Source organism: Camelus ferus, chromosome 1 (genome assembly GCF_009834535.1).
Source record: "Camelus ferus isolate YT-003-E chromosome 1, BCGSAC_Cfer_1.0, whole genome shotgun sequence".
Taxonomy (NCBI): domain Eukaryota; kingdom Metazoa; phylum Chordata; class Mammalia; order Artiodactyla; family Camelidae; genus Camelus; species Camelus ferus.
In genome coordinates, this window is record NC_045696.1 from 16,093,984 (window position 1) to 16,106,159 (window position 12,176).

At 38.5% G+C, this 12,176-nt stretch overlaps 1 protein-coding gene across 6 annotated transcripts in view; it reads left to right on the top strand.

Moving 5' to 3' along the window:
* Positions 1–12,176, top strand: part of APP (amyloid beta precursor protein) — a 259,837-nt gene that overhangs the window by 64,530 nt on the left and 183,131 nt on the right. For all 6 annotated transcript variants that reach the window (XM_032476915.1, XM_032476919.1, XM_032476923.1 and 3 more), the window contains exon 3: positions 9,447–9,576. In XM_032476915.1, coding sequence (XP_032332806.1) covers positions 9,447–9,576 — 130 coding nt within the window. The remainder of the gene's footprint in view (positions 1–9,446; positions 9,577–12,176) is intronic.

Consider the following 12,176-nt stretch of genomic DNA (forward strand, 5'->3'; position numbering starts at 1 on the left):
AGTATACTTTCTTTTTCCAAAGTGTTTTCTTTCCACAGTTCACAATATGTATTCTGTTTCTTTAACCTTCTTGCTCTAAATGAACTGTTGTTTTGTCTATAAATTAGCGGGATCACCAAACAAAGCATACCACTGCTTGAACCAAACAAAGATGGCCTGTTGGATGAGTGAACAAAGCCATGTCCTTTGCCCAACTAACTCTCTCCTCTAAAATATATAACTCAGCAGGGACTCCCAGATAAAACTTGTTTGTCTTCCTTGATGTTTTCATTCTATAGTAATGTGAAGTTAAAATTAATTTTAAAAAAACCCAGCATATGTGATTGTTTTAATCTGACTAGCTTTGAGGACATTTTGTAGACACACCCGTATGGTAGATGCTGTGGTACCTTCTTGGCCATTATTATTTTGCTATATGGACTGTCCACTTTTATGGGCTTAAAACTGACCCACGCATGACAGGCACCTATGCGTTGTGGTTTGATTCTTGAAAGATCCAAAAATTCTTATTAAGTGAAATAGTTTTTGAGTAGAGGTATCCAGCTACCTCTACATGAGGATAGATATATTTTGCATGTTATTGGTCTTGTGCATTTATAAAGATTGCTTGCACAAACCATAGGATTCAGAAGTAAAAGAGATGAAACCAGTTTGGTTCTCCCCCCGCCCCATTATCATTTAATCAAATTAATGTTTGATTTGACATTTATCCTGGTTCCTGTCTAGCTCTTTGCTAAATGCATCCTCAATTATAACGTATTTGCAGTAATACTATAGACTTCTAGATTTGGCATGTTTATTTTTTATGCTTATTATGTATTTATTTTATATTTATTTATCGAAAATGTTTTTCCTGCAGTATATTTTTTTCTTTTTTCCTTTTAGCTTTATTGAGGTACCAATAACAAATAACCTTGTATAGTTTGGACATTTTAAAAATAAGGAAGTCAGCCATAAATTGACAGAGAGCATGAGCATCTTGGCTACATGTGGACACAGCTGTTTGTGTTTCCACATTCTTGTCTTGTCTTGTTTATTTTGGTGTCCCCTCCTCCCTCATTTGTTTTTCCATTCAGCACATTAGCGTAAGAGTAACTTACATATCCAACAAGGTTCTTGGACAATATTTTCCAACTCTGAGAATGAATGTATGTATATGAGAATATATTTGTATCCAGTGTGAGAAACAGACTTGGGCCAGATTATTGGGAAACAGGCTAGCGCCCTGCGGCATTTTGTGTCCCTTACTCCTACGTAAGGTCATCATTGTGAAACCCCAGCGCTGTTCAGACCTCCCAGTATTGCAGTGGTGTTTCATCAGCTCTACTGTACTTCCCAGCACCTCATGAAATTGTAATCAGAGAATGTTTTTGGTTTCCAGTTCTCTTTCTCAATTAAATTAGATACTGTTTCCAGTATCTCCCATTATTCCAAGAATTTGTGTTGCGAAGCAGTTTCAGGTATGATTTTTCTTCGTATTCCAGAAAACCTTAGAGGAAAGAGTATGTTATTTTCATCCAGAAACAGAAATATATGCTCTAGGACATGCTTTGTTTCGGTTTGGACACTGGAGTGGAAGTCATTTAAAACTTAGAATTAATACACTCTTTGAGTGCTCAGAGATGTCACTTACTTTTGTTGTTCTGGCTTCATCAATTCCATCTTTGATGAAATGGAGCGATTACCAACTGATAGAGGTTTACAGGACCTGCTACACATAAAACATTTGTAATGATTCAGGCATATAGTAAACCCTCAATTATATATTTTTCTTTTTGGCCTCTTGGCTGTATTCTTTGAGCAAGAAATTGATATGTAAAAACTTTCACAGGATGAAAATATCCCATGATCCATCGGCTAGCTCTATGCCATTTTACTATAGTTTGATTTTTTTTGTTTCATGCGTATGTTAAGACATGCTAGCTAGCTGACATCATGCGTTTACAGTTAAGTTCTTGGTTTGGTTTGTTTGCGTTTTGTTTTTTCACTTGTAATGTAAATTTAGAAATCTGACTTTGTTTCCACTGGGCTAGTTTTTTTTTTTTTTTAACTGTTAGTTCTTTGTAATTCAAAATTTCAAGCATATGTGAAAGTAGAAAGAATAGTATAACGAAAGCCCCATGTGCTTATCATTTCCAATAGTTACTCTTATTCTAGGATGTCTGGAATCCAAGTTCTCTACCTTACCTCCTTCAGAGTCTGCATTATTTCTCGCAAGCCCATGTGCAGACAGATGTGTTGCTTGTCCCTTTTGCAGTCTGTAAATTGATGAAGATGAATTAAACAACACATGTTATTTACTGACTTCTGACTTACGTGTTTAAAATACCATTTTATTAACACTGCATGGTTTCCAGCATGTTTTTTCAAGAAAGAAATATCCTGGAGAACCCGATCAAAAATCGATTTCAAAAGTTGAAAGACTAGAAAGAACAGTAAGCAAATTATTTTCAGAATTAGTAGCAATTCCCATTCCCTGACCACAAACTCTGTTTTTAGCCTTTTATTGGCCACATTTGATTTTGTGTTCTTCGGAACCTGCTTGGTCATTTAGAACCTAATTGTGTGTAAATATGACTTTGGGCATTAATTAATCCTTTGTTCCAGGTGGCCAGATGCAAAAGGATGCTCTGAGGGTTCTCCTATTTGTCCTTAATATTGGGAATAAAGGAGAGTTTTTGTAGCACTCTAACAGCATACGTCTTAGAGAAATATTTTTATATTTCTGTATATATAACTATATGTTCTTGACTTTCTTAAATATCATCAGTGTCTTTTTTTGCTTTGGGTATTTAACAACTTAAATGTCATCTTGTCTGAGATTAATATAGCTCCCATTTGGATAGACAGAGAGAGAGAGAGAGAGACTCTTTAGATTTTTTAAATTCAGAATGAAAATGTTCTGATGGTGACTAAGTTTTAAGGTGTTTTCTGTAGTGAGGAAAACCAGTTAGTTTTCCAACTACAGCCTCCTAATATGGATTTAAGATTGTTTCTACTTTACCTTTCCTGGCTCTTAGTATTTGAAATTTCTTCGGCTCATTTTAAAAATAAAGTTAATTTATGTACTGGTAGGTTTGCTTTCAGAGATAAAACATGTTCCTGTGGCCAGAATAGTAGGCTGCTTGTGACAGATGCCTGGACCAGCCAGATGGGCCCCCTTAGCTTGAGAGCCTGGCTTCTAATTCTTCTTCCTCAGCTGTGTATTTATTAACATTTATTAGCAGTAATCTACTGCTTTTTATACAGGATGCTATTATTGGTCTAAATTGCTACATCATACTTGGAAGAACAGTATTGGAAGGCACTGAGATGCTTACTTTTCTCAAAAGCTTATAATCCAACTATAATACCATACTCTTTAGATAATCTTATTTAAGAGATGCATTGATAATACCCAATGGGAGCTTTGTATCTACTGAATTTCCCTACATCTAGTGGATTCTGAACTTAAGCATTACATATTGATCACGCACTTACTGTGCTGTCACCAAGTTGACCCCTGTGGAGGGAACACAGAAATGAATCACATTGTTCCTGCTTTCAAGGAGTGTGTGTCCTAATGGGCAGGAAGCCACATAAGAGCAATAGGAGGTAGAAAGTGGTCGGTGATCAGATAAAAGCAATCGGACAAAATGCTTTGGATGCAGAGATCGAAGGGAACATTAGTGAACCATCTTTGGAGCTGGGCATTTTTCTTGAGTTTTGTTCATTTGGAAGGAAAATAAAGCTACCAGAGCAGCTTATTTTAAGTGGGGGCTTATTAAAGGAGACGTGGCACACCTCCCTGGAGTTACAGGTCATCAGGTGGTCCGGGTCTCATCTGCTGTCTGTCTCTGTCTCGGGTACACAGTTGTCTCATCTTAGCATCTCATCTCCGTGCATCTTCTTATTTTCCTCCCTAGACCAGCTGCCTCTTCCAGATTCCTGGTTCCCGCCCACCCCTAGGTTTTGACAGCACCATCCCTGGCTGCGACTTCCCCTCCTGCTAGTCTTGTATCCATCCCCTGTCATCTAACTAGAGCCTGTATGTGCTCGTTCAAAACGCTTGAGGAAGAGAATGCAGTCTACAGTTTGCTTTCCTCTGGCTGTAATGAGCTACGGGGCCGGAACTGCAGAGTTAAAATATGGTCCCTAATGAGTACCCTTCCAGGGGACCGGGGGCTGGAGTGCTGGCTGCAGGGAGGGGCAGGGAACTTGGCAGCCTCCCGATAGCCTCGAACCAACGTTCATAAATGTGGAGCGCCACGGGGAGGCTGCGGGCGGGTGCCAAATTGTGTTTCCTGCCTTTGGAAAGTGTATTTTCACCGGGGAGGCGGTACACAGATGTACTTAACCCAAATGTGAGGCACACTGCGATAAATACCATAAAGCGTTCCCGCAATGGGAGAGAGGGACTAGCATTCTGTTACACTGTGGGTGGAGGAGGTTTGTCTACGTGAGAGGACCCTAATGGGCCTGGGCGTTTGAAGTGGGGTGTGAGGGTCTTAGGAAGAGTGTGTTGGGAGCACAGTGTGTGTATTTATTCAGTGGCTGCCCTGTGTGGTTCAGGAAGGTTTGTTGGAACTGAGGACGGTTTGCTTTTCAAGTAACTGACATAAGCCTGGGTCTGCTTCTGCTTTAAGTATTTATTAATAGCTGTAGTCATCTACATTTTTTTTAATAATCAAAAAATAGTTACTCCTCATTGGGATTCACACAGGAAGCATTTTAGAAAAGGAAGGGGGCCACATAGAAGTCAGCTTTTGCTAATGCCTGCTGTTATAGCAAGTTGTTAGCGATGCTTGTGTTAGCAATGCATGCCCTGCATGTGTTGAAAAACCTACCAATTAAAAAGCTTAGGGATCTCAGATGTCTTTTGTTTCCTATGTTAAGGTGTGAGATGACACAAAGAAAATAAAAAACATTGAGCTGATGCTTGTAATCAATTATGATGAAAAGTCAGGGACTTATTAACTAGCCACAAGCACATTTGTGTGTCTAATTAATTTTTATTCTTGCCTGAAACTATGAACCATGCTCTTTTTTCAACATATAATGCTTATTTGTCTCACCACATAAAAATGCTTGTTTGTCTCTGGTCATACACTGGAACTGCCTAATAGAAAGTGAGATGTAGTACTTGGAATTTTTGTCTGAAACTTGAGTATTTTTTTTTCACTGGGAGTGCATGTGGTTATCACTGTGACTGGGACTAGGTATGTTTCAGAAGCACTTTTGTTATTTTAATGTTTGATGTTCCTCCCCCGACCTTTTAAAATAAACCTCCTGAATTTAGAACAGCAGATTTGTATTCTCTTTGGCAAATTCAAATTCGTAACTCCCCATCTCAGAGCAAAAATGGGGTGGACGAGATTGAAGTTAGCACTTCCGTTTTCATTTCGGGGCAGTAGGCAAATTGTGCATGGGATTCACGTGGTTCAAATTTTATAATCTCATCCAACTGCCTGTAAACAATTGTCATTGTCCAAATTCTGGAGGGTGAAATCGAAGCACAGGAAATCACATGTATGCCCTAGATTTCGTGGTGGGAACTAGAAGTGGATTCTGTGTTTGACTCATTGCTTTGTGAAGCTAGTGACCTTTAGGGGAGGAATCCTGTCTCCTCTGATCTTAACTGGTCAGTATGCAATTCTGTCTGCTGGAAAGTGACCCACTGAATACGTTACGGCTTTTTTGCACCAGATATTACCTTAGGAAACTAAAGATGGAATGCAACGTGAACAAGAGATTTTTTTTTTTTTTTTTAGCTTGTCAATCTGTTCCCTACAAATAGGTTTTTTGGTTTGGAATTAAGAAGGAAATGACTTGACTGTGCCTCCTACACAGTCCTTCTTTATAGAAAACGGAGAGTTCCTGAAAAAACCCTCAGCAGGGTAGTATTTCTATGAAGTGACAGCTAGAACCTTTTAGAAAAATGCAGTAGCTCACACTTACTGCATGGGATTTCACGTCCCTCGGGGCGAGCTCTCTAGTGTCATAGAGTTTATGACTTGTGAATGCTGTACTTTTGTGGTACCATAAACCAGGAGAGGTGGTGTGAGAATTCTATTCCTGTATGAAAAGCCACTTCATCTTTCATTATATAGGAAAGAGCCATGGGGATGTTAAATTTTAGTGGCATTTTCAAGTTGAGCCTTATCTGCTACTGATATGCACGTGTTGAAGAGTTAAGATACTCAAGAACAAAATGAAATATAGGAAAGGCGCTGTTTCCTTTAGAGCTGAGTTACTGGCAAGTGGTTTTGAAGAATAACTTTCTCAATACCCACCCCCGCCCCGCCCCGCCAGGATATCCATTTTGTGTGTTTTTATAGCATGTACCTCCCTCACTGAACTTATCTCGCACTCCACAGATCAGTGCTGTATTTTTTAGAGCAGTTTTAGATTCGTAACAAAATCAGGAGGAAGGTGCAGAGATTTCCCATATACTCCCCACCCCAACTCATGCAGAGTTTCTCCCTTATTATCAACATCCCCTAGCAAAATAGTAAATTTGTTACAACTGATGATTCTACATTGACACATCATTGTCACCCAAAGTCCATAGTTTACCTTAGGGTCCTTTCTTGGTGTTGTACATTCTGTGGGTTTGGACAAATGTCTAATGACATGTATTCACCATTATAGTATCATATAGAATAATTTCACTGCCCCTGAATCCTTTACGTACCTCCTGTTCACCTCACCTTCCCCCTAACTCCTGGTAACCACTGGTCTTTTTATTGTCTCCTTAGTTTTCCTTTTCCAGAATGTCATGTGGTTGGAATCACACATGTATCTTCACATTGGCATCTTTCAGTTAGTAATAGGCAATAAGATTCCTCTGTATCTTTTCATGGTTTCATAGCTCCTTTCTTTTTGGTGCTGGATAATCCATTGTCTGGTTGTACCACAGTTTTTGTTCATTCCTGGTGCCTTAATTTTTTTAACTGATTTATCTCAGGGTTGGGAGTAGAGTGAGGTGAGCGAGGCACTCAGGAATCAAGATAAGTAATATTTTAATGCAAGGTTTAAAAAATCAAAATTAATCCAAAAAATCCTCAACGAACAAAATATCAACATTGTAAATGAAGATGGGATGATGGTGAGCTTTCACTGAATGTCAGCAACAACCATAGCAAAATTCCTTGTGTCCATGACCCACAGTGTGGACAGTATCTTCTTGCTCTGAATCCTGGTTCCTCCCCAAAGGCACTGTTTCCCCGGGAGCTTTCTCAGGTGTTCTTTTCTTGCGGTCCTCCTCGCATCGTGCCTGGAGGTGGGGAGGTCCTCCTTCTTCCTCATTTTCACTTCCAGACCATTCTTTCCCTCTCCTCCCTAAAACACCCCCAGCCCAAACTGTGAGGTGCACGCTCTTGAACTAGATCATCCCTCTCCTCTACTGTTGGAGAGCTCTGTCTACTGCAGTGGAATGCCCCCACAGTCTTTGAAGGTTTTAGGTCCTGGCTTTCTGTCATTCCATCAACTGCATCCTTTGTAATTCTTTTTTTTTTTTTAATTGAAGTCTAGTTGATTTACAATATTATGTTAGTTTCAGGTGTATAGCAGAGTGGTGCAGTTATACATTTATATATTCTTTTCCATTATAGATTATTACAAGATACTGAATATAGTTCCCTGTGCTATACAGCAGGTCCTTGTTTATCTACTTTATATGTAATAATGTGTATATGTTAACCCCAGTCTCCTAATTTATCCCTCCCCACCACCTCTTTCCCCTTTGGTAACCATAGTTTGTTTTCTATGTCTGAGAGTCTGTTTCCAGTTTGTAAATAAATTCATTTGTATCATTTTTTTTAAGATTCCACATATAAATGATATCATATATTTGTCTTTCTCTGTCTGACTTACTTCACTTAGTATGATACTCTTTGGGTCCATCCATGTGACAAGATTTCATTCTTTTTTATGGCTGAGTAATATGTTCCACTGTGTATATGTATCACATCTTATTTATCCATTTATCTGTCGGTGGACATTTAGGTTGCATCCATGGCTTGGCTACTGTAAATAATTTCATAATTCTTAAGTAATTTTAATATCAACTTCAATGATCCTTACAAGACTCTAGTTTCTCTGTTCTTTGATTTTCATTCCTCCAAGTGGTCTTGCCTTCATCATTCTTCTTCAGTCATTCCTTATGATACTCATATTATACTCCTTGCAATTACCAATAACTGTAACTGCTCCAAAAATATTAATTTCAACTTTCTGACTCTCTTCAGTACTGCTTCTAACCACTTCATTGTCTTTGGTACCTTAATATCAAAATTCTGTAGCACACACCAGGATTTATTGGTACTACAGCCTTTTAACTGTGTCTCCCACCCCCATATCCCCACCTTAGATTTCATGGCCCATCGTTATAACCATTCCCTTGCTTACACCCTCAGTTCTCTAATGCTTTTCTCTCTTCATTGTATTTATCTGACAAAACAGCAACCCTGACAAAATGTATGATTCATGCAAGGAAAAGCCCGTTTTAGAATTAAATTTTTATGTTTCTATTTTTCTTTCAAATCTCTGCTTCATTATTATTAATAAATAGGAGTGATTTGATATTTTCACAGATACATTTTGGTTCATCAAGTTTCACATTTCATTCCAAGTGCTCAGTAAACACCATGATTTATTGAGAACAATAATCAAAGCAAAGGGCTATAGTTAGTTATGAAGGAAAGAGATTAGGAAATGCAATTCTTTATCTAAATGACACCCATGATAACTTTTTGATAAATTATTCTTACGTAAATTACTTCAAATAAAGAGAAGCATTTTTATATAAAAGCTTGCTCTGTGTCATATCCTGTACTTGAAATGTTTGCTTAATTGAGAAGACAAGGGTGGGTTGTGAATATAAGTAATGGTAATATTACCAGATTACTACTGTAACATCTATTCAGGGCATTGCAGAATATCATCCTCACACCAGTTTACTTTGCATTGAAAATAACCCCATGCTTGTAAGAGGGCCCCCTCCTTCTTTTCTATTTTATCTCCCTTGGAAAAATAATATTTTAAGCCTGAAGTGGGTGAGATTAACAACAAGGTCCTACTGTATAGCACAGGGGCCTATATTCAATACCTTGTAATAATCTGTAATGAAAAAGAATATATATGCATGTGTAACTGAATCACTATACTGTATACCAGAAATTAGCACAACATTGTAAATCAACTATACTTCAATAAAAAAAAAAATAGCCTGAATGGGTGTAGTAAAATCAAATCAAAGTTGTATTGCTTACTGTTTTGAACGGGTTGGTTAGGTTCTTGATCTTTTTCTTTATCCTAAATTCCCTTAGCTTGACCACACCGAGAGCAGGCTAAAATCTCAGGGGTTAGCAATACCTTACTTAGGAGGACAGCAGGGTTGACCAGATGCTTATGTGTGCCAACCTCCGCCTCAGGTAACAATTTACCCTTTTTGTGTGTTTTCCCAGGTCTACCCTGAACTGCAGATCACCAATGTGGTGGAAGCCAACCAACCAGTGACCATCCAGAACTGGTGCAAGAGGGGCCGGAAGCAGTGCAAGACCCACGCCCACATTGTGATTCCCTACCGCTGCCTCGGTGAGCCGGCCGGCCGTGGAGCTGGTGTTGACTGGCCATGGGCTTTGGGGATGAGAAAGAAGGATGCTCTCATGAGTTCAGATATGCAGGTTCTTCCTTCAACGTAGTGCCGCTGTGTGTTGGACAATGAAGGAGCAGTATTTATGAGCTTTCCGCCTCAGAATGAATTTATCCCATGTGTTTATTATAATTACAAACCTGTGGACCGATTCCGCAACTGCTAAATGAAAAGGCCTATTGGTGGGGTCCAGGAATCCAAATTTTGCCAAATTCTGGACGTGATTCTCATGTACACTAATTATCTAGATTTAATAGATTTAGGGCCTTGTGTGTTTCCTCACATAGACATCCTAGACAAGACACCCTAATGTGCTTTTTGCTAATTTCTTAAAAATCTCTTTCCTGCAACAACTGACCACTCCTCCTGTTTGGTGATGATTGAAGAATGAGAGCTGGGATTTTTTGGTTTTGGTTTTGGGGTTTTTCTGATTACATCAAACTAGAGGAAAGTTTGATCACTAAGGTTTAAATGCCTGTTTCTCTCACTGACCTCAAATTTCACTTTAACTCGTTATTTATAAAATTGAGTTGTTTTACTTCGTATCATATGTTTTTCCTCTGGAAACACTGTCATACTCCGTATTTAATCTGACTCAGTTCTTAGTCTCTTCCTAGTTGACTTTTTTAGGTAACCAGTATTGGGGAAATCAGCGATCTTTGATCTGATGGCTAGCACCTACACATTTCCCAGAAGTTTATTTATCAGTAGGATGGCTGTATATAAGGACATAGAGGTTTATCTGCAGAGGATGTAGACAAATATTGATATACATTCCAATTTGTAAAGACTAAAAAAGGTTTTTTTCTAAAAAAAAGTACCAACAGCAAACTTAGAAAGTCCGGATGACCAAGATTCTGGAGGTCTATTTAATACTTTGTTCAAACATGAATGTCCTAAGAGCGTACTGATTACTGTTCATGCACGCACAAAATTTGAAATATGAATAGAAAACACCAAGCATTCGAATATGGAAGTTTCTTCTGGTGGATTTACGATAAAGAAAATGGGAAAATCAGATTCTTAAACACTTGGCAATTCAAGAGTTTCCTTGTTTCTCCTTATTCCTTGTTCCTAAATATTTCATAAGGCTTCTAACCCATTTCTGCCTGACTAGTCAAGAAATGAGGTTTCAATAAGATGAAAATAAGTGATGTTTAAATACAAGGGACAGAACTCCAGTGTTGAGAAAATATAGAGGTCAGCTGTCTTCAGGAACTGTGTGTTTCAGTCTAATTTAGTCATTAAACCTACAGACCATTTAATCCAGGGTAAGTTAGGAAGTAGATCAGGAACCGGTTATTAGGTGGGCCACGTCTTGTTAATAGTTTGTTTCTTTTCGTTGTCACTTACCCATTCTATGAAATGTTTCAGATACATTTTCTTTAGGATGTAAGCTCCCTGGGAACAGGTTCTAGGTCTCTGGATGAGGACCCCTGATCTGACACTGACAGCTGTAGTTGTGTGTAAGAAGTAAACTCATACCATTTTGCTTAGATCTTCCTGCTTCATATTCTATTCAGAATTATTAGAGTTAACTAAAAGGTGGAATCCACATTCACTATCATTGTGCCACTAATTGTGGCAAATTTCCTTTGATCCCAAATCAACTGTATACCCACGACCAGCCACTTTCCCTGCCCCTCCTCTGCACACACCTCCCCAACTCTGAAAAGCTCTGTTCCTACGGCAGGAATGAATTGAAACTCCAAGGGAAAACACACTGAAAAGGAACACAAGATATATAGGATGTGTTTTGATCTAAATATAAAGTCAGGAGACTTTATGATAATGCTATGATTGCTATCAAATATATGTTTTTTGTCGTCATAAACTGAATTGTGTGCCATTTGGGGAAATGCCATCCTAAGTAATTTGGTTTTTGATAATTAATCTTATCTAGCAAACATCTGTTTGATAGCAATGTTAATGACCTGTCCTCATCCTATTTTGTTAACCACTGTGGAGAGAGGGCCATTTCAGAATGTATCACTGCGGTGACAGGTTATTTCCAGAGCTCTGATGTGCAGGGTGAAGATGGACGGAGGAAATGGAGAAGCTGAGAAAATAATTCTTTCCCTGAAACGCTCTGCAAAAGAATAGAAAGGAGCTGATTCCTGCTAAGGCTTTGGCATCAGTGTGTGTTGGATTTCTTTTTCATCATTTTCAGTACAATTTTTAAAGGGTACATTCCATTTACAGTCATTACAAAATATTGGCTATATTCCTCATGTTTTACATTACATCCTTGTAGCCTGTCTTACACCCAGTAGTTTGTACCTCCTACTCCTGGAGCCCTACGTTGCCCCTCTCCACCCCACTGGTAACCACTAGTTTGTTCTCTATGTATATGAGTCAGCTTTGTTCTTTTTATATTCACTAGTTTCTTGTATTTTTTTTAGATACCATGTATAAAGGGGGTGTACAGTATTTGTCTTTCTCTGTCTGACTTATTTCACTTAGCACAATGCCCTCCCAATTCCATCCATGTTGCTGCAAATGGTAAAATTTCATTCTTTTTTATGGCCGAGTAGTATTCCAT